The sequence below is a fragment of the Triticum urartu genome, chromosome 1A, assembly GCF_056163025.1.
Source record: "Triticum urartu cultivar PI428250 chromosome 1A, HENAU_Tu73, whole genome shotgun sequence".
In the NCBI taxonomy this organism is placed as follows: Eukaryota; Viridiplantae; Streptophyta; class Magnoliopsida; order Poales; family Poaceae; genus Triticum; species Triticum urartu.
In genome coordinates this window covers 17,949,782-17,973,143 of record NC_141873.1, presented here as the reverse complement: position 1 = coordinate 17,973,143, position 23,362 = coordinate 17,949,782, and the positions used below count along the sequence as shown (strand labels likewise).

Sequence of the window (23,362 nt, the reverse complement as noted above, 5' to 3'; positions counted from 1 at the left end):
TCCCCTCACACGAGCAAACCGACCTCCCACCGTGTGTAACCCTAGATGGCCGCCAGCGATGGTGCCTCCCTCTCCCTCGATCCTCAACCACTAGTGCAGAACCGGGCAATAACACCGGTTTGTAAGGCCCTTTAGTGCCGGTTTGGTAACCGGCGCTAAAATGTAGGCACTAAAGGCCCCCCCCTTTAGTACCGGTTCAGCGCGAACCGGTGCTAAAGGGCAACCACGTGGCACGAGCCAGCTTCGGGGGCAGGGAGCCCTTTAGTACCGGTTGGTGTCACCAACCGGTATTAAAATGTTGGGGGGGGGGGGTTTGGGTTTATGATTTCTTTTTCATTTTAATTTTGTGTTTTCCATTTAATTCTTTTTCGTTTGCTGATATTTTACGATACTACATATTGTACACGTTATGCATATATATAAATAGAATTTCTAGTACAACCGATCATAATATATATATATATATATATATATCATCGAATGTCTCACAACCATAATTAATTAATTCATATATATATATATATATATATATATATATATATATATATATATATATAATTTCTCCTAATTGGTGCCTTCGGAGCCAGTGGCATTAGCCTAGCTAATTGGTGCCTTCGGAGCACGATAACAATTGGAAGTGGTTCATGGGGGCGGTAGCGGGTAATAGTATTCTCCTTTGGGATCTATGACCTGGTCGAGCAAAAATCCCGCTATTTCCTCTTGAATTGCTTCTATGCGGTCCTGTGCTAGGAGCTTGTTGTTGGGGAACGTTGCAGAAAACAAAATTTTTCCTACTCGTTTCACCAAGATCCATCTAGGAGTTCATCTAGCAACGAGTGATCGGATTGCATCTACATACCTTTGTAGATCACACGCGGAAGCGTTCAAAGAACGGGGATGAGGAAGGCGTACTCGACGTGATCCAAATCACCGATGACCAAGCGCCGAACGGACGACACCTCCGCGTTCAACACACGTACGGGACGGGAGACGTCTCCTCCTTCTTGATCCAGCAAGAGGGAAGGAGAGGTTGATGAAGATCCAGCAGCACGACGGCGTGGTGGTGGATGCAGGGCGTCACAGTAGCAGGGCTTCGCCTATACTACGAGAGGGAGACGTAACGGGGAGAGAGGGAGGCGCCAGGGGCTGGGGTCTGAAGTCCCTCCTCTCCCCCACTATATATAGGGGTGCTAGGGGGGGGCGCCGGCCCTAGTAGATGGAATCTACTGGGGGGGGCGGCGGCCTAGGGTGGGGGGCTTGCCCCCCAAGCAAGGGGGCGCCCCCTCTAGGGTTTCCCCTCAACCCTAGCCGCATGGGCCCTAGGGGTGTGTGGCGCCCCAGCCCACTTTGGGCTGGGTTCCCTCCCACTTCAGCCCATGGGGCCCCCCCGGGATAGGTGGCCCCACCCGGTGGACCCCCGGGACCCTTCCGGTGGTCCCGGTACAATACCGGTGACCCCGAAACTTGTCCCGATGGCCGAAACAGCACTTCCTATATATAATTCTTTACCTCCGGACCATTCCGGAACTCCTCGTGACGTCCGGGATCTCATCCGGGACTCCGAACAACATTCGGGTTACTGCATATACATATCTTCACAACCCTAGCGTCACCGAACCTTAAGTGTGTAGACCCTACGGGTTCGGGAGACAAGCAGACATGACCGAGACTACTCTCCGCTCAATAACCAACAGCGGGATCTGGATACCCATGTTGGCTCCCACATGCTCCACGATGATCTCATCGGATGAACCATGATGTCGAGGATTCAATCAACCCCGTATGCAATTCCCTTTGTCAATCGATATGTTACTTGCCCGAGATTCGATCGTCGGTATCCCAATACCTCGTTCAATCTCGTTACCGGCAAGTCACTTTACTCGTACCGTAATGCATGATCCCGTGACCAGACACTTGGTCACTTTGAGCTCATTATGATGATGTATTACCAAGTGGGCCCAGTGACACCTCTTCGTCATACGGAGTGACAAATCCTAGTCTTGATCCATGTCAACCCAACAAACACTTTCGGAGATACCCGTAGTCTACCTTTATAGTCACCCAGTTACGTTGTGACGTTTGGTATACCCAAAGTACTCCTACGGTATCCGGGAGTTACACGATCTCATGGTCTAAGGAAAAGATACTTTGACATTGGAAAACTCTAGCAAACGAGCTATACGATCTTGTGCTATGTTTAGGATTGGGTCTTGTCCATCTCATCATTCTCCTAATGATGTGATCTCGTTATCAATGACATCCAATGTCCATAGTCAGGAAACCATGACTATCTGTTGATCAACGAGCTAGTCAACTAGAGGCTTACTAGGGACATGTTGGTGTCTGTTATTCACACATGTATTACGATTTCCGGATAATACAATTATAGCATGAATAAAGACAATTATCATGAACAAGGAAATATAATAATAATGCTTTTATTATTGCCTCTAGGGCACATTTCCAACAGTCTTCCACTTGCACTAGAGTCAATAATCTAATTACATTGTGATGAATCGAACACCCATGGAATTCTGGTGTTGATCATGTTTTGCTCTAGGGAGAGGTTTAGTCAACGGATCCGCTACATTCGGGTCCGTATGTACTTTACAAATCTCTATGTCTCCATCTTGAACATTTTCACGAATGGAGTTGAAGCGACGCTTGATGTGCCTTGTCTTCTTGTGAAACCTGGGCTCCTTGGCAAGAGCAATAGCTCCAGTGTTGTCACAGAAGAGCTTGATCGGCCCCGACGCATTGGGTATGACTCCTAGGTCGGTGATGAACTCCTTCACCCATATTGCTTCATGTGCTGCCTCCGAGGCTGCCATGTACTCCGCTTCACATGTAGATCCCGCCACGACGCTTTGCTTGCAACTGCACCAGCTTACTGCCCTACCGTTCAAAATATACACGTATCCGGTTTGTGACTTAGAGTCATCCAGATCTGTGTCGAAGCTAGCGTCGACGTAACCCTTTACGACGAGCTCTTCGTCACCTCCATAAACGAGAAACATTTCCTTAGTCTTTTTTAGGTACTTCAGGATATTCTTGACCGCTGTCCAGTGTTCCTTGCCGGGATTACTTTGGTACCTTCCTACCAAACTTACGGCAAGGTTTACATCAGGTCTGGTACACAACATGGCATACATAATAGAACCTATGGCTGATGCATAGGGGATGACGCTCATCTCTTCTATATCTTCTGCCGTGGTCGGACATTGAGCTGAGCTCAATTTCATACCTTGTAACACAGGTAAGAACCCCTTCTTAGATTGATCCATATTGAACTTCTTCAATATCTTATCAAGGTATGTGCTCTGTGAAAGACCTATGAGGAGTCTTGATCTATCTCTATAGATTTTGATGCCTAATATATAAGCAGCTTCTCCAAGGTCCTTCATTGAAAAACTCTTATTCAAGTAGGCCTTGATGCTGTCCAAGAGTTCTATATCATTTCCCATCAAAAGTATGTCATCTACATATAATATGAGAAATGCTACAGAGCTCCCACTCACTTTCTTGTAAAGGCAGGCTTCTCCATAAGTCTGCGTAAACCCAAACGCTTTGATCATCTCATCAAAGCGAATGTTCCAACTCCGAGATGCTTGCACCAGCCCATAAATCGAGCGTTGGAGCTTGCACACCTTGTCAGCATTCTTAGGATCGACAAAACCTTCCGGCTGCATCATATACAATTCTTCCTTAAGGAAACCATTAAGGAATGCCGTTTTGACGTCCATTTGCCATATCTCATAATCATAGAATGCGGCAATTGCTAACATGATTCGGACGGACTTTAGCTTCGCTACCGGTGAGAAAGTCTCATCGTAGTCAACCCCTTGAACTTGTCGATAACCCTTAGCGACAAGTCGAGCTTTATAGATGGTCACATTACCATCCGCGTCTGTCTTCTTCTTAAAGATCCATTTATTTTCTATGGCTCGCCGTTCAACGGGCAAGTCAGTCAAAGTCCATACTTCGTTTTCATACATGGATCCTATCTCGGATTTCATGGCTTCTAGCCATTTTTCGGAATCCGGGCCCGCCATCGCTTCTTCATAGTTCGAAGGTTCACCGTTGTCTAACAACATGATTTCCAAGACAGGGTTGCCGTACCACTCTGGTGCGGAACGTGTCCTTGTGGACCTTCGAATTTCAGTAGGAGTTTGATCAGAAGTATCTTGATCATTATCATTAACTTCCTCTCTAGTCGCTGCAGGCACCTCAGGAACATTCTCTTGAGTTGCGCCATTTTCCGGTTCAAGAGGTAATACTTCATCAAGCTCTACTTTCCTTCCACTTACTTCTTTCGAGAGAAACTCTTTCTCCAGAAAGAGTCCGTTCTTGGCAACAAAGATCTTGCCTTCGGATCTTAGGTAGAAGGTATACCCAATAGTTTCTTTAGGGTATCCTATGAAGACGCATTTTTCCGACTTGGGTTCGAGCTTCTCAGGTTGAAGTTTCTTGACATAAGCATCGCATCCCCAAACTTTTAGAAACGACAGCTTAGGTTTCTTCCCAAACCATAATTCATACGGTGTCGTCTCAACGGATTTCGACGGAGCCCTATTTAAAGTGAATGCGGCAGTCTCTAAAGCATAGCCCCAAAAAGATAGCGGTAAATCGGTAAGAGACATCATAGATCGCACCATATCTAATAGAGTGCGATTATGACGTTCGGACACACCGTTACGCTGAGGTGTTCCAGGCGGCGTGAGTTGTGAAACTATTCCACATTTTCTTAAGTGTGTGCCAAATTCGTGACTCAAGTATTCTCCTCCACGATCTGATCGTAGAAACTTGATTTTCCTGTCACGTTGATTTTCAACCTCACTCTAAAATTCCTTGAACTTTTCAAAGGTTTTAGACTTGTGTTTCATTAAGTAGACATACCCATATCTACTCAAGTCATCAGTGAGGGTGAGAACATAACGATAGCCACCGCGAGCCTCAACACTCATTGGACCGCACACATCAGTATGTATGATTTCCAACAAGTTGGTTGCTCGCTCCATTGTTCCTGAGAATGGAGTCTTGGTCATTTTACCCATGAGGCATGGTTCGCACGTGTCAAATGATTCATAATCAAGAGACTCTAAAAGTCCATCTGCATGGAGCTTCTTCATGCGTTTGACACCTATGTGACCAAGGCGGCAGTGCCATAAGTATGTGGGACTATCATTATCAACCTTACATCTTTTGGTACTCACACTATGAATATGTGTAGCAATACGCTCGAGATTCATTAAGAATAAACCATTTACCATAGGAGCATGACCATAAAACATCTCTCATATAAATGGAACAACCATTATTCTCGGATTTAAATGAGTAGCCATCTCGAATTAAACGAGATCCCGATACAATGTTCATGCTCAAAGCTGGCACTAAATAACAATTATTGAGGTTTAAAACTAATCCCGTAGGTAAATGTAGAGGCAGCGTGCCGACGGCGATCACATCGACCTTGGAACCATTCCCGACGCGCATCGTCACCTCGTCCTTTGCCAGTCTCCGTTTATTCCGCAGCTCCTGCTGTGAGTTACAAATGTGAGCAACGGCACCGGTATCAAATACCCAGGAGTTACTACGAGTACTGGTAAGGTACACATCAATTACATGTATATCAAATATACCTTTGGTGTTGCCGGACTTCTTGTCCGCTAAGTATTTGGGGCAGTTCCGCTTCCAGTGACCCTTCCCTTTGCAATAAAAGCACTCTGTCTCAGGCTTGGGTCCATTCTTTGACTTCTTCCCGGCAGCTTGCTTGCCGGGCGCGGAAACTTCCTTGCCGTCCTTCTTGAAGTTCTTTTTACCCTTGCCCTTCTTGAACTTAGTGGTTTTATTGACCATCAACACTTGATGTTCCTTCTTGACTTCTACCTCCGCTGATTTCAGCATTGAGAACAACTCAGGAATGGTCTTTTGCATCCCCTACATGTTGAAGTTCATCACAAAGCTCTTGTAGCTTGGTGGAAGCGACTGGAGGATTCTGTCAATGACCGCATCATCCGGGAGATTAACTCCCAGCTGAGACAAGCGGTTATGTAACCCAGACATAGTGAGTATGTGCTCACTGACAGAACTATTTTCCTCCATCTTACAGCTGAAGAACTTATCGGAGACTTCATATCTCTCGATCCGGGCATGAGCTTGAAAAACCATTTTCAGCTCTTCGAACATCTCGTATGCTCCATGTCTCTCAAAACGCTTTTGGAGCCCCGGCTCTAAGCTGTAAAGCATGCCGCACTGAACGAGGGAGTAGTCGTCAACACGTGTCTGCCAAGCGTTCATAACATCTTGGTTCTGTGGGACGGGAGCTTCCCCTAGCGGTGCTTGTAGGACATAATCTTTCTTGGCAGCTATGAGGATGATCCTCAGGTTCCGGACCCAGTCCGTATAGTTGCTGCCATCGTCTTTCAGCTTGGTTTTCTCTAGGAACGCGTTGAAGTTGAGGACTACGTTGGCCATTTGATCTACAAGACATATTGTAAAATATTTTAGACTAAGTTCATGATAATTAAGTTCATCTAATCAAATTATTAATGAACTCCCACTTAGATAGACATCCCTCTTCTAGTCATCTAAGTATAACATGATCCGAGTTAACTAGACCGTGTCCGATCATCACGTGAGACGGACTAGTCAATGTCGGTGAACATCTTCATGTTGATCGTATCTTCTATACGACTCATGCTCGACCTTTCGGTCTTCTGTGTTCCGAGGCCATGTCTGTACATGCTAGGCTCGTCAAGTTAACCCTAAGTGTTTTGCATGTGTAAAACTGTCTTACACCCGTTGTATGTGAACGTAAGGATCTATCACACCCGATCATCACGGCGTGCTTCGAAACGACAAACTTTAGCAACGGTGCACAGTTAGGGGAGAACACTTCTTGAAATTGTTATGAGGGATCATCTTATTTACTACCGTCGTTCTAAGTAAACAAGATGCAAAACATGATAAACATCACATGCAATCAAATAATAAACGTGACATGATATGGCCAATATCACATAGCTCCTTTGATCTCCATCTTGGGGCTCCATGATCATCTTGTCACCGGCTTGACACCATGATCTCCATCATCATGATCTCCATCATCGTGTCTCCATGAAGTTGCTCGCCAACTATTACTTCTACTACTATGGCTAACGCGTTTAGCAATAAAGTAAGTAATTTACATGGCGTTTCTCAATGACACGCAGGTCATATAAAAGAATAAAGACAACTCCTATGGCTCCTGCCGGTTTTCATACTCATCGACATGCAAGTCGTGATTCCTATTACAATAGCATGAACATCTCATACATCACATATAGATCATTCATCATTCATCACAACTTTGGCCATATCATATCACAAACCACTTGCTGCAAAAACAAGTTAGACGTCCTCTAATTGTCGTTGCAAGTTTTACATGGCTGAATTAGGGTTCTAGCAAGAACGTCTTCTTACCTACGTTAAAGCCACAACGTGATTTGTCAACTTCTATTTACCCTTCATAAGGACCCTGTTCATCGAATCCGCTCCAACTAAAGTGGGAGAGACAGACACCCGCCAGCCACCTTATGCAACTAGTGCATGTTAGTTGGTGGAACCGGTCTCACGTAAGCGTACGTGTAAGGTTGGTCCGGGCCGCTTCATCCCACAATGCCACTGAAGCAAGAAAAGACTAGTAGCGGCAAGAAAGTTGACAAATCTACGCCCACAACAAATTGTGTTCTACTCGCGCAAGAAGAACTACGCATAGACCTAGCTCATGATGCCACTGTTGGGGAACGTTGCAGAAAACAAACTTTTTCCTACTCGTTTCACCAAGATCCATCTAGGAGTTCATCTAGCAACGAGTGATCGGATTGCATCTACATACCTTTGTAGATCACGCGCGGAAGCGTTCAAAGAACGGGGATGAGGAAGGCGTACTCGACGTGATCCAAATCACCGATGACCAAGCGCCGAACGGACGACACCTCCGTGTTCAACACACATACGGGACGGGAGACGTCTCCTCCTTCTTGATCTAGCAAGAGGGAAGGAGAGGTTGATGAAGATCCAGCAGCACGACGGCGTGGTGGTGGATGCAGGGCGTCACAGTAGCAGGGCTTCGTCTATACTACGAGAGGGAGACGTAACGGGGAGAGAGGGAGGCGCCAGGGGCTGGGGTCTGAAGTCCCTCCTCTCCCCCACTATATATAGGGGTAGTAGATTCTACTAGGGGGGGCGGTGGCCTAGGGTGGGGGGCTTGCCCCCCAAGCAAGGGGGCGCCCCCTCTAGGGTTTCCCCTCAACCCTAGCCGCATAGGCCCTAGGGGTGTGTGGCGCCCCAGCCCACTTTGGGCTGGGTTCCCTCCCACTTCAGCCCATGGGCCCCCCCGGGATAGGTGGCCCCACCCGGTGGACCCCCGGGACCCTTCCGGTGGTCCCGGTACAATACCGGTGACCCCGAAACTTGTCCCGATGGCCGAAACAGCACTTCCTATATATAATTCTTTACCTCCGGACCATTCCGGAACTCCTTGTGACGTCCGGGATCTCATCCGGGACTCCGAACAACATTCGGGTTACTGCATATACATATCTTCACAACCCTAGCGTCACCGAACCTTAAGTGTGTAGACCCTATGGGTTTGGGAGACAAGCAGACATGACCGAGACTACTCTCCGCTCAGTAACCAACAGCGGGATCTGGATACCCATGTTCGCTCCCACATGCTCCACGATGATCTCATCGGATGAACCACGATGTCGAGGATTCAATCAACCCCGTATGCAATTCCCTTTGTCAATCGATATGTTACTTGCCCGAGATTCGATCGTCGGTATCCCAATACCTCGTTCAATCTCGTTACCGGCAAGTCACTTTACTCGTACCATAATGCATGATCCCGTGACCAGACACTTGGTCACTTTGAGCTCATTATGATGATGTATTACCGAGTGGGCCCAGTGATACCTCTCCGTCATACGGAGTGACAAATCCCAGTCTTGATCCATGTCAACCCAACAAACACTTTTGGAGATACCCGTAGTCTACCTTTATAGTCACCCAGTTACGTTGTGACGTTTGGTATACCCAAAGTACTCCTACGGTATCCGGGAGTTACACGATCTCATGGTCTAAGGAAAAGATACTTTGACATTGGAAAACTCTAGCAAACGAACTATACGATCTTGTGCTATGTTTAGGATTCGGACTTGTCCATCTCATCATTCTCCTAATGATGTGATCTCGTTATCAGTGACATCCAATGTCCATAGTCAGGAAACCATGACTATCTGTTGATCAACGAGCTAGTCAACTAGAGGCTTACTAGGGACATGTTGGTGTCTGTTATTCACACATGTATTACGATTTCCGGATAATACAATTATAGCATGAATAAAGACAATTATCATGAACAAGGAAATATAATAATAATGCTTTTATTATTGCCTCTAGGGCACATTTCCAACACTTGTCCCGCACCTCTTTGAACTGTTAAGAAGGAGATCAATATGCATGTGTATTAGTTGTGTGACTAGATATCGATAATGGTGTAAAAATTGTGAATAGTGTTTTGACAATCAATATCGTACCCACTCCTGTCTTTGAGATTTGCTCCTTTCGGACGCCATCATGCGAATGTTCTCGCAAACGTAGTATGCACATAGATCATTCCCCGGCGCCTGCTTCAGGGCCTTTACGAGAATGGAATTTTGATCAGATAATAATTAATCAATCATGATAATTAAAGAGATGGCAGCTAGCTAGTACTACTTAATTACTTACCTTGGGTCGATACCATTTCAGACTTTGTTTCCATGGGCCTGGAGTGACCCTGATGAATGAATAAATGGGTTATTAAATAGTTGTTATCAGGAAATGACGAACTAATTAAATAGGCCGAGATATAGTTAATAATGATTGAAATTACCTGTTGACTATCCCCTTTACGATGCTGTAGTCACTTGCTTTCTTAAGTAGCGAGTCTAGTACTTCAACTGTTCTTTCATCAACTTTAATGATTAACAAGATCCAGTGAAATCTGCATGCGCACACGTTTGCATGTCTTAATTAAGCGGGCATATATATGTAAGCAAAAACATGTAGCTATAGCTAGTAGGAAAAAACAGAATTTGTAGTACAAGATAGTGTGACTCACTAGAAGTTGTAAGGAAGTAGTATATCTTCATTGTATTTGAGTTCCTTGAAGAACTGTAGCATGCTTTCCTCTACACATTTTGCGTGATATGGATCTATTTTCCATGTGTATTCATTAATGGTATTTGGGTCAACGAACCCAATGCCATAGCGTCCACCTTTTTTCATTTCATAAATCTTCATCCTGCATAATACCACAGAAAAGAATATAGTGAGGATAATCTCTACTCCTAATGTCTCAGTTGGTAGGTCGCGTTCCGGGTTTAATTTTCGTCCCACCTCACCCGGTCTTTTTTGGTACTTCCTCCCACCTCACACTGAGCCGCCATGAACCAAAAAAACCTCGTACTAAGGCTCCCACCCGCCCTCACGCACCCATCTACAAAGCAAAGGAAAAAAACCTACGAAAATTAACCAACGAAAAAAACCCTACGAAAATTAACCAGCAAAAAAACCTAAACCAATCGCACGCACGACTCTCCTGCCCTCCACTCGCACGCCCGACTCTCCTGCCCTCCACTCGCACCCGACTCACTGCCCTCGTTCGCGGCCGCCCTCCATCCCTTCGCCGCCGCCAAGACCCCGCCGGATCTCACCACCGCCGATCTCCTCGAGAAGACCCTGTCGGATCTCACCGTCGCCGATCTCCTCGAGAAGACCCTGCCGGATCTCACCGCCGTCGACCTCCTCGCGAAGATCCCGCCGGATCTCGCTGCCGCCGTAACTCCATAAAGCCGCCGCCGCCGATCCCCTCCAGAAAACCCCGTCGATCCCCTCCGGAAGACCCCGTCGGATCTTGCGTCGGGGCCACGGTTCTGGATCGCCGTCGCAGGGCGGTTTCAACCAGAGGTATGGATAGGAGAAAACTCAAACGCAGGGCTGTTTCAATCATAGGTATAGCAGAGCGGTTTCAACCCCATGTATTAACATCATGATGGATCTAGCCGGCGGCCTTGAGGAGAGGAGCTCGACGAGCGGGCAGGGTGACCCCGTGCCTTGGAGACGGCGACCCTCAACCCCTTGCTGCTGTGGTGCACTGGGCACATCTGTGACGAGGAGGAGGCGAGCCACAATTCATCACCTTCCTCGTCTCTCTCATGGCTGTGCACAAGGTAAACCTCATTTGCCCCCCATCTTCTACTCCAGATCAATGGGCAAGCCTGGGCACGTCTGAACTGTGCACACCTTTTGTGAATTTTTACTAGGCCTCTATATGTGCTTCAGATTATGTAGTTTGCAGTCTTGACTCCTCTACATTAACGTTTTTTATGGTCTTCTCATCATTGTCAGGATGTCCGCACCCCGAGCCGAGCTCTGTTTGACCGGAGGACAAGCAGAGGAAAGGCGAACAGGGGTGATGACGTGGCTCCTAAGCAAGGTGAACATCGCCTTTAAGGCGAGCGGTGGCGGTATCTCCCTTACAACCGCACTTCATTTCTTACATTGTTTGCTCCTCTTATCAAGGGCACATCGGTCAGATGCATCCTTGAAAAAAGGGTACATTGATCAAGTTGTTTCCTGATGTTTGCACTCGCTGCTTTATAGTGTATTTTTTTCATATGATTTTGGATATTTTGTTTCTGTACTGTACCTTAGTTTGGAATTTATTTTGTAGGCACCTTATCTTGGGCCCCTACAATAAGTAAACTCAACATGCGTGATTCTGATTAGAGGCAACCGGATCGTTATTGAACATATTGATGATTCCTGTTGTGTATTCTCAAGGAATGGTCAGGTTTAGTACTGTAACTATTTTCTTATCAAATATATTTGGGTGGTGCTCAAAATGCAGAGCTGAAAAGCAAGAAACGTAAAGCCACCTCTGAAGATAAGTTCACCATGCCTCCCAGAGTGTCACCCCGCTTCGTTGAACTTAATGGAATAAGATCAGATCAGAATAACCTTTGTAAACTAGGCAACTGAATCATTTCATTGCTGCTTGTCCATGTAACGAAGAACTATCATTTGGGTACCAAGTTCCACTACAGGCCAGGAAAATTTCTTATAACTTCAAAACGGCAAGGGATGCACCATTGTCTTCAGGTCTGGTATGTATATTTAATCAATCAAAACAAAAGTTTTTGATAATAATCAAGAATGATGAAATTTTGGACTTTAGACTATATCAGTGACAATTTTCATGATAAATTATAGAAAGTTTGTATCTAGGGGATATCTTCATGTCGACTTACGTTTAATATTAGGATATGTCCCCTCATGTGCCAGTTTTGAGATATCTTAGAAGTTCACGATCTGGTTTTAGTTCCTGCATCTTTTTCCACCTTTCTGTAGAGATTTCAGTAAAACTTAAATGTCTAGATGCATATAAGCTTGTGAGTTAATTAATGCTAACTTGATGGTCCAAACTAAATTCTGCAAATATGACCATGACAGAAAGATAAATGGAGGTTTAGAGGCAGAGTGGATGCCTGCACCAACTTTATAGGTTGAACTACGTTTTGCTAGATGACTCAAATTTCAGAACACGCGCATTATTTTTTGGGAATGCAGTTAACAACAGAATCAAGTCAAGATGAAAAATGGAGAACTGTTCAATATTGAGTTTAATTCCTTTCTTGCAGAGCACCAGAGATGAGTGAGGAGATTATTAAATATTGAATATAATTCCTTTCTTGTATCCATGGTCGATCTATTGTACTCTGTCGTTTGCCTTAGTGAGAACGACACTGCTCTATCGCTTGCTTATTTAAGATCATGGTAATCATTTTGCTAGCCTATGTGTATTCTAATTTTCTCCCCTTACTGTTGCAGCCTTGCAGGTTGGAGTGCAGCTTTCAGATATCTTTATTTCCTTGGGATAGTTGGAATGGAATACTATGACTAGATATACAATGGTATTGTTATCAGTGTTCGGCCTTCAATGATTTCGGTGCAGCATGTCTAGACCATCAACGGCAATTTGAGCTCCTTAGTGAAGTAGGTTTGTAAGGCATTGCTTCAACTCAAGAAAATCAATGGCCACAATTGGGAAGTTGACTGACAATCCAAAGAGAGTGCCAATTTTCAATCTCGTGTTTAGGTGCTTACATCAATCTCGTGCATAGTCTCGATCACCACCACCGGGGCAGCTACTTCTGCTGGCAGGGGCTGGGCGCTGCCGTGAGGATGCTATCACCCATGCGCGCAGTGATGGGATGGTGGCCGAAGAAGGCCGTCTTCTGGGGAGCCACGCGCTGGCCGCCATCTCCACCCGCGGCCACACCAATAAGACAGGTGATTTTAGGGTTGGTTCTGTCTAAAACCAAGCTGGCAGGTGAGCCAAATCAATCATTTCACGGTTCTTAAACAGTACATAACATAATGCTAATTGTGTGTTTTTCAGTAATATGCAGAGAAGGTTCGCCTGACATAATGACCAACGAGAGCAAGTTGTTTTTTCTTGATGAAAATGATAGCTACCACTTGATGAGATTTAGCAATACAAGCATTTCCTCTAATTTTATTTGTAGGTAATCCTTTAAGCTCCAAGGAAATAGCTGAATGTCACTACCAAATTAAATTACCTTTGTACAGAAAATACGTGGAGTTATGTGATATGCAAGTGAGCAGCTCTCTCACCAACGAGTTAATAACATTAAAATAGGTAGCAGTACCAATTTTTCCCAGTAAAAGTGATTTTTTGTTTTCTTCATTCAATTAACCATCGTTTTGATCGATGATGCATAATAGAAATATGCATTCCTTTACTGTTTTTTCTCCATAAGATCCTTTTATCACTCATTACAATTTTGCAAGTTCTTGCCATACCCGAAGCTTCCATTATCGCTGACTTCGCCGGAATGCCTGCACCCATGTTCCAGGTGCCAATAATGAATCCTGTGTTTAGGTGCTTCTACATGAATCCCGTGCATAGTCTCGATCACCACCACTGGGGCAGCTACTTCTGCTGGCAGTAGCACTTTCCTCTGACATGTGTTTTTTTGTCGTTGTGTGCTTCTACATTAATCCTGGGTCGTTGTATTTAGGTTCTCTAAGGCCTAAACTGTGTCTTTTCTTCATTGTATGTGTTACAACTCGTTTTACTGTACTAATTTATTCAGTTGCACCAATACAAGGTGTGGAGAGTTTGGGTTCGGAAGGTAGTTAGCCTACAAGAGAAGGGGGTTTAGTATTTTCTTGATGGCACATGTTGGAAGGTGCCATCTTTATTTCTCTTATCTTATGGGTTTCCTCACAATTGTTTTCTTACAATGTGCACAATTTTGCAACAATAAACATTGGCTGGGTATATACACTTGAATAGATGATCTGGTTACATAGCATGCACCCCGAGGGGTTTCAGGAATTATGATGTGTTGGTTTTATTGGTTGAAACCATTAATGGTTGTCTGAGTTACTGGACTAGGACTGTTTGGGCATGAATTGTGTGCTCTATAACTCCTTCCTATTGGATATTTTTGCTCTCCTTATTGCACATGTTCCTGAGAAAAGTGAAGTACTTATGTCGATAAGATGTTGATTCTCAAAACTCTTAACATCTTATAGTGTATCGGTAGTGTTAAAACAAAAATAGCGATTACTTTTCTTGTGTTATCATCTATTGTGTTTCTTCTGTCCTTGATTCCAAAGGAACTGTAGTAATTACTTTGCCTAAAGTTTGTGTTATTTCCATTTACGATGTGTTCAACTCAATTGTGTTACTAAAATACTTTTATCGGCGGATATTTATCAAGAAGTAACATGTCACCACTTTGAATACAACCTTAGTTTTACATGCATTAGTTTTCTAATTAAATGTTGTCGTTGTAAGCATCAAAACTATCTTCTAGATTCACAACTTATGCTTATGCCTCCGTTTAAAAAAAACTAGCTTCTACAGTCACAGCCTTGCTGGGAGCCAGGGTGAGAAACTAAATGTCAACATGGTTGTGCAGGTCTGCAGGAGGCGCCTTTGAGAACTGGATCAGCTACTCGAGCTTCATTGTCAGCGAAGTCTCCACTGGGTTGCCCAGATCTGTCCTGAATTGCTTCATTGATGACAATTTGGAGAAGGCTCCGCTGACACTTACAAAGGATGTTTTCCTTTGTTGGAAAGACGAGGATACGCTGGAGATAGACATGGGGTGGTAAGAAAATGATGAGTTCCTGATGATATTATGCTTGCTGGTCTAAACCTACATGTATTATGTCAGTTTGTTGTTAAGAGTATCTTGAAAATATAAAGCTACTGGGTGGCCAGACATTCTATACTATCGTCTTTCCAAGAGCCCACATTTCTGCATGTATATATTTGTTGTACAGCCTATGCTGGTTTGCCTACAATAATTATCAGAAGGTAATATGCAGCAACCAAATTCTCTCGGTCGACGTTGATTTTGTCATGTTGTTAAGCAAACCCTGCGTACCATATTCCTCAAAAGGTGAAGAGGACGGGAAGACACATGTGCTAAAGCAAAAAAAAAAAACAGTATATTTAGGATCTACCCCTTAGCTTAATTTACAAGTTGTGTGAGCCTGCTCATATATCGATATTGATTCAGCAATTCGCAGGATAGCATGAAACCTATTCTTTTATTCTGCTAGAATTGACTAACCAGCATTAAAATTCGTAATTGTAACCAAATTACGTATGTGTTCCTATAAAAAAAGAGAGAGAACAATGCATTTCAGCATGTATGTCTCGGCTCCTATAAAAAAGAGAGAGAACAATGCATTTCAGCATGTATGTCTCAGTGTGGCGTGCTGTAGCGGATCACAATATTCTTCTAGGTACGTATGATAAGTTGCACAAGCATCTTTGTATTGTTTTTCGCATATATCTTTGTTTTCTTCTACTGTAATGTCGTCGGTAACTGTTTGCTCTATTTCTTTCCTATCTGCAGTGCACTTCTCTTTTGATTCCATGCTTCAATCAAATCAAATTGACGTCATTAGTGGATTGCATGCTGATTTTTTGTTTTTCTTTCATGGAAGTAATTAGGGGATTGTGATACAGTCTCCAGTCTCACGACTGATACTCTCAGTCGATTCTATATTAGTGTAGTGGTGGTTGTGCGGTGGAGGTGGGGCTTCATCCTTCAGGAAAATCATGCAACATGGATCTGGTCTGATCCAGATAGATGTGGCGCTGGCAGCCCGTCCGGCGGCGAGGGCTGAGGCCAACAGGGGCTGTGTGCGGCCGGCGCTGGCGTGGATCGGTGGGCAGTGCTGGTGGCGTGGCTGAGGTGGTGGAGGTGCGTGCACGTCCTGGAGTCCGGTCGGGCCTTCCTCCCCGGCTTCTGGACGACAGCGTGCGGCGCGGGCGGGCTTCTCTTGTGCCCATCTTTGGTGGTGATGGCGGTGGATCTACCCCCTCTTCGGCGGACATGTGGCTGTTGGTGGCCTCTCGCCAGTCCGCGCCAGTAGCCGTGGTGGGGTGAAGCAGGGGTGCTTCGGGGGGAGGGGGAAGTCGGTAGGATGGGGGCTCTGCTGTTGTTGAGTCGCCTGTCGCCGACGTAGGGGGTGCCGGTCATGGTTGTGTGCCGGTCCTTCCCCTTCCCCTTTTCCTCAGCCTGGTGCTTTCTGGCGATGCTTGAGGTTGGACGGTCGTTGTCGGTTCCAGCGGTGGTTGGATTTGGAGAAGCTATTGAAAGCCACCCCCTTTGATGTTCTCAGGGTGGTCTGGGTACAAGGTGGCGGCCCTGGCAGTGGGAGGCGTGTTGATCTTGGGCGGATTTGCGCGGCTCAGGAGAGGGAGAGCAGACAAGGCTGCTCGGGCGGCATGGATGCGGGTGGTTGGCGGAGCGGGGGTGTGACGGAGGGGGTCGGAGCACCAGGGTACATCACTTGCCCAATCTTTGTACTAGCCATCGGCGGTGGCGTCCACAGACGTTGTTTCCCCCTTGTAGGGTCCGCCGTGGTGCTCTCAATCCCTTTGTGTTACGCCGAGTGAAAACTTGATCCACGGGATCAGATGATGGCGGCTATCAGTGGTCCCGCCCTTCTTGGAGGCACCATTTTGGAGTCCCCGCTCCGGCGTTGGCTGCCTCACCTCTCCTTGGTGGATCACTCATGTGGTGGTCCGTCGGCTAGAAGCGGTTCTTCTTTGCTCATTCGTAGTATGCTTGGTAGTCACTGGGGTGGTTTGTCGGCACCTTTGTATCTTGCTTTGGGTGTGTGTTGAGTGCGGTGGTGGTGTGTGTTTGTATCGGTCTTATCGGATGTATACAGTGATTGTTGCTTTATAATGTAAAGCAGGGGGCGTTTTCGTCATTAGGGGATTGTGTCATGGAGAAATAGAGGGGTCTAGAAAGAAAGAGGGAGCGGGGGTGGGAAATAGAAGGGTATGGATAGAGATGGAGGGTGGTAGACAGAGTGGGGAACGAGATAAGATATGCATTATATTCATAGGTGCAATCAGATGAAAACAAATTAAAAGGCCCGTGGCAACGCACAGGCATTTTACTAGTTACATGTAATGATTGATCAAAATGATCAGCTAGCTTGAGACTTAAATTACAGAAAGAAATCACTTACAGACAATAGCGACTGACGATAGATTTGTCGAGTGCGTCTTTATTGTATAGCTGAAAAAGTTCTGAATACTCAACGACCACAACTTTCTTATGGTAGTAATGCTCCTCGTTGACATTCACCATGAGGGACTCTCGATTGGAAATCTTGGTAATGTCCATGTACCATTGATGCAATGCATACATTCTCGTTGGGAGCTTATTGACCTCCTCTGGCTCGACCAAAGGTTGGCCCCAGGCATATTTCCGTTTTATTTCCTCCTCTCTAGTCGGAGACATGGGCTCGATATCGAGGAGTTGACGGAAATATGCCCTAGAGGCAATAATAAAGTTATTATTTATTTCCTTATATATCATGATAAAAGTTTATTATTCATGCTAGAATTGTATTAACCGGAAACATAATACATGTGTGAATACATAGACAAACAGAGTGTCACTAGTATGCCTCTACTAGACTAGCTTGTTAATCAAAGATGGTTATGTTTCCTAATCATGGACAAAGAGTTGTCATTTGATTAATAGGATCACATCATTAGATGAATGATCTGATTGACATGACCCATTCCATTAGCTTAGCACCCGATCGTTTAGTATGTTGCTATTGCTTTCTTCATAACTTATACATGTTCCTATGACTATGAGATTATGCAACTCCCGTTTGCCGGAGGAACACTTTGTGTGCTACCAAACGTCACAACGTAACTGGGTGATTATAAAGGAGCTCTACAGGTGTCTCCAAAGGTACATGTTGGGTTGACGTATTTCGAGATTAGGATTTGTCACTCCGATTGTCGGAGAGGTATCTCTGGGCCCTCTCGGTAATGCACATCACTTAAGCCTTGCAAGCATTGCAACTAATGAGTTAGTTGCGGGATGATGTATTACAGAACGAGTAAAGAGACTTGCCGGTAATAAGATTGAACTAGGTATGGGATACCGACGATCGAATCTCGGGCAAGTAACATACCGATGACAAAGGGAACAACGTATGTTGTTATGCGGTCTGACCGATAGAAGATCTTCGTAGAATATGTAGGAGCCAATATGAGCATCCAGGTTCCGCTATTGGTTATTGACCGGAGACGTGTCTTGGTCATGTCTACATTGTTCTCGAACCCGTAGGGTCTGCACGCTTAAGGTTACGATGACAGTTATATTATGAGTTTATGCATTTTGATGTACCGAAGGTTGTTCGGAGTCCCGGATGTGATCACGGACATGACGAGGAGTCTCGAAATGGTCGAGACATAAAGATTGATATATTGGAAGCCTATGTTTGGATATCGGAAGTGTTCCGGGTCAAATCGGGATTTTACCGGAGTACCGGGAGGTTACCGGAACCCCCCGGGAGGTATATGGGCCTTAGTGGGCCTTAGTGAAAGAGAGGAGAGGTGGCCAGAGATGGGCCGTGCGCCCCTCCCCCCCTTGGTCCGAATTGGACAAGGAGAGGGGGCCGGCCCCCCTTCCTCCTCTCTCTCCTATTCCCCCCCCTCCACGAATCCTATTCCAACTAGGAAAGGGGGGAGTCCTACTCCCAGAGGGAGTAGGACTCTCTCCTAGCGCGCCTCTCCTGGCCGGCCGGCCCCCCTCCCTTGAACCTTTATATACGGAGGTAGGGGCACCCCCTAGACACACAAGTTGATCCACGTGATCATATTCTTAGCCGTGTGCGGTGCCCCCTTCCACCATAGTCCTCGATAATATTGTAGCGGTGCTTAGGCGAAGCCCTGCGACGGTAGTACATCAAGATCGTCACCACGCCGTCGTGCTGACGGAACTCTTGCCCGACACTTTGCTGGATCGGAGTCCGGGGATCATCATCGAGCTGAACGTGTGCTAGAACTCGGAGGTGCCGTAGTTTCGGTGCTTGATCGGTCGGGCCGTGGAGACGTACGACTACATCAACCAAACGCTTCCGTTGTCGATCTACAAGGGTATGTAGATCATACTCTCCCCTCTCGTTGCTATGCATCACCATGATCTTGCGTGTGTGTAGAATTTTTTTTGAAATTACTACGAAACCCAACAGTGGCATCAGAGCCTAGGTTTGATATGTTGATGTTATATGCACGAGTAGAACACAAGTGAGTTGTGGGCGATATAAGTCATACTGCTTACCAGCATGTCATACTTTGGTTCGGCGGTATTGTTGGACGAAGCGGCCCGGACCGACATTACGCGTACGCTTACGCGAGACCGGTTCTCCCGACGTGCTTTGCACATAGGTGGCTTGCGGGTGACAGTTTCTCCAACTTTAGTTGAACCGAGTGTGGCTACGCCCGGTCCTTGCGAAGGTTAAAGCAACACCAACTTGACAAACTATCGTTGTGGTTTTGATGCGTAGGTAAGATTGGTTCTTGCTTAAAGCCCGTAGCAGCCACGTAAAACATGCAACAACAAAGTAGAGGACGTCTAACTTGTTTTTGCAGGGCATGTTGTGATGTGATATGGTTAAGACATGATGCTAAATTTTATTGTATGAGATGATCATGTTTTGTAACCGAGTTATCGGCAACTGGCAGGAGCCATATGGTTGTCGCTTTATTGGATGCAATGCAATCACGCTGTAATGCTTTACTTTATCACTAAGAGGTAGCGATAGTCGTGGAAGCATAAGATTGGCGAGATGATAACGATAGTACGATGGAGATCAAGGTGTCGCGCCGGTGACGATGGTGATCACGACGGTGCTTCGGAGATGGAGATCACAAGCACAAGATGATGATGGCCATATCATATCACTTATATTGTTTGCATGTGATGTTTATCTTTTATGCATCTTATCTTGCTTTGATTGACGGTAGCATTATAAGATGATCTCTCACTAAATTTCAAGATAAAAGTGTTCTCCCTGAGTATGCACTGTTGCCAAAGTTCGTCATGCCCAGACACCACGTGATGATCGGGTGTGATAAGCTCTACGTCCATCTACAACGGGTGCAAGCCAGTTTTGCACACGCAGAATACTCAGGTTAAACTTGACGAGCCTAGCATATGCAGATATGGCCTCGGAACACTGAGATCGAAAGATCGAGCGTGAATCATATAGTAGATATGATCAACATAACGATGTTCACCATTGAAAACTACTCCATTTCACGTGATGATCGGTTATGGTTTAGTTGATTTGGATCACGTGATCACTTAGATGATTAGAGGGATGTCTATCTAAGTGGGAGTTTAAATAATATGATTAATTGAACCTAAATTTATCATGAACTTAGTACCTGATAGTATCTTGCTTGTTTATGTATGATTGTAGATAAATGGCCCGTGCTGTTATTCCATTGAATTTTAATGCGTTCCTTGAGAAAGCAAAGTTGAAAGATGATGGTAGCAATTACACGGACTGGGTCCGTAACTTGAGGATTATCCTCATTGCTGCACAGAAGAATTACGTCCTGGAAGCACCGCTAGGTGCCAGGTCTGCTGCTGGAGCAACACCAGATGTTGTGAACGTCTGGTAGAGCAAAGCTGATGACAACTCGATAGTTCAGTGTGCCATGCTTTACGGCTTAGAATCGGGACTTCAATGACGTTTTGAACGTCATGGAGCATATGAGATGTTCCAGGAGTTGAAGTTAATATTTCAAGAAAATGCCCGGATTGAGAGATATGAAGTCTCCAATAAATTCTATAGCTGCAAGATGGAGGAGAACAGTTCTGTCAGTGAGCATATACTCAAAATGTCTGGGTATAATAATCACTTGATTCAGATGGGAGTTAATCTTCCAGATGATTGCGTCATTGACAGAATTCTCCAATCACTGCCACCAAGCTACAAGAGCTTTGTGATGAACTATAATATGCAAGGGATGAATAAGACTATTCCCGAGCTCTTCGCAATGCTGAAAGCTGCGGAGGTAGAAATCAAGAAGGAGCATCAAGTGTTGATGGTCAACAAGACCACTGGTTTCAAGAAAAAGGGCAAAGGGAAGAAGAAGGGGAACTTCAAGAAGAAAAGCAAGCAAGTTGCTGATCAGGAGAAGAAACCCAAATCTGGACCTAAGCCTGAAATTGAGTGCTTCTACTGCAAGCAGACTGGTCACTGGAAGCGGAACTGCCCCAAGTATTTGGCGGATAAGAAGGATGGCAAGGTGAACAAAGGTATATGTGATATACATGTTATTGATGTGTACCTTACTAGAGCTCGCAGTAGCACCTGGGTATTTGATACTAGTTCTGTTGCTAATATTTGCAACTCGAAACAGGGACTACGGATTAAGCGAACACTGGCAAAGGACGAGGTGACAATGCACGCAGGAAATGGTTCTAAAGTCGATGTGATCACGGTCGGCACGCTACCTCTACATCTACCTTCGAGATTAATATTAGACCTAAATAATTGTTATTTGGTGCCAGCGTTGAGCATGAACATTATATCTGGATCTTGTTTAATGCGAGACGGTTATTCATTTAAATCAGAGAATAATGGTTGCTCTATTTATATGAGTAATATCTTTTATGGTCATGCACCTTTGAAGAGTGGTCTATTTTTGATGAATCTCGATAGTAGTAACACACATATTCATAATGTTGAAGCCAAAAGATGCAGAGTTGATAATGATAGTGCAACTTATTTGTGGCACTGCCGTTTAGGTCATATCAGTGTAAAGCGCATGAAGAAACTCCATACGGATGGACTTTTGGAACCTCTTGATTATGAATCACTTGGTACTTGCGAACCATGCCTTATGGGCAAGATGACTAAAACACCGTTCTCCAGTACAATGGAGAGAGCAACAGATTTGTTAGAAATCATACATACAGATGTATGTGGTCCGATGAATGTTGAGGCTCGTGGCGGATATCGTTATTTTCTCACCTTCATAGATGATTTAAGCAGATATGGGTATATCTACTTAATGAAGCATAAGTCTGAAACATTTGAAAAGTTCAAAGAATTTCAGAGTGAAGTTGAAAATCATCGTAACAAGAAAATAAAGTTTCTGCGATCTGATCGTGGAGGAGAATATTTGAGTTACGATTTTGGTCTACATCTGAAACAATGCGGAATAGTTTCGCAACTCACGCCACCCGGAACACCTCAGCGTAATGGTGTGTCCGAACGTCGTAATCGTACTTTACTTGATATGGTGCGATCTATGATGTATCTTACAAATTTACCGCTATCATTTTGGGGTTATGCTTTAGAGACGGCCGCATTCACGTTAAATAGGGCACCATCAAAATCCGTTGAGACGACACCTTGTGAACTGTGGTTTGGCAAGAAACCAAAGTTGTCGTTTCTTAAAGTTTGGGGCTGCGATGCTTATGTGAAAAAGCTTCAACCTGATAAGCTCGAACCCAAATCGGAGAAATGTGTCTTCATAGGATACCCAAAGGAGACTGTTGGGTACACCTTCTATCACAGATCCGAAGGCAAGACATTCGTTGAATGGATCCTTTCTAGAGAAGGAGTTTCTCTCGAAAGAAGTGAGTGGGAGGAAAGTAGAACTTGACGAGGTAACTATACCTGCTCCCTTATTGGAAAGTAGTACATCACAGAAAACTGTTTCTGTGACACCTGCACCAATTAGTGAGGAAGCTAATGATAATGATCATGAAACTTCAGAACAAGATACTACTGAACCTCGTAGATCAACCAGAGTGAGATCCGCACCAGAGTGGTATGGTAATCCTGTTCTGGAAATCATGCTACTAGATCATGATGAACCTACGAACTATGAAGAAGCAATGGTGAGCCCAGATTCCGTAAAATGGCTTGAAGCCATGAAATC

General features: G+C 45.0%; 2 protein-coding genes across 2 annotated transcripts in view; both read left to right on the top strand.

Annotated features, from left to right (window-relative positions):
- Positions 1-23,362, top strand: part of LOC147988481 (uncharacterized) — a 68,765-nt gene that overhangs the window by 3,870 nt on the left and 41,533 nt on the right. The gene's annotated exons all lie outside the window — the stretch shown is intronic.
- On the top strand, positions 11,747-15,448 carry LOC147988482 (uncharacterized). Its single transcript, XM_087544420.1, has 4 exons — positions 11,747-12,194; positions 12,919-13,420; positions 13,490-13,616; positions 15,042-15,448. Exons 2-4 carry the CDS (start codon positions 13,273-13,275, stop codon positions 15,235-15,237), a joined length of 471 nt encoding a protein of 156 aa, XP_087400546.1. The 5' UTR covers positions 11,747-12,194; positions 12,919-13,272; the 3' UTR covers positions 15,238-15,448.

Coding starts and splice junctions, on each gene's coding strand:
- LOC147988482 (XM_087544420.1), top strand. CDS start 13,273: ATGCTATCACCCATGCGCGCAGTGATGGGATGGTGGCCGAAGAAGGCC. Junction 13,421..13,489: donor GTCTAAAACCAAGCTGGCAG/GTGAGCCAAATC, acceptor TGTGTTTTTCAG/TAATATGCAGAGAAGGTTCG. Junction 13,617..15,041: donor TCCTCTAATTTTATTTGTAG/GTAATCCTTTAA, acceptor ATGGTTGTGCAG/GTCTGCAGGAGGCGCCTTTG.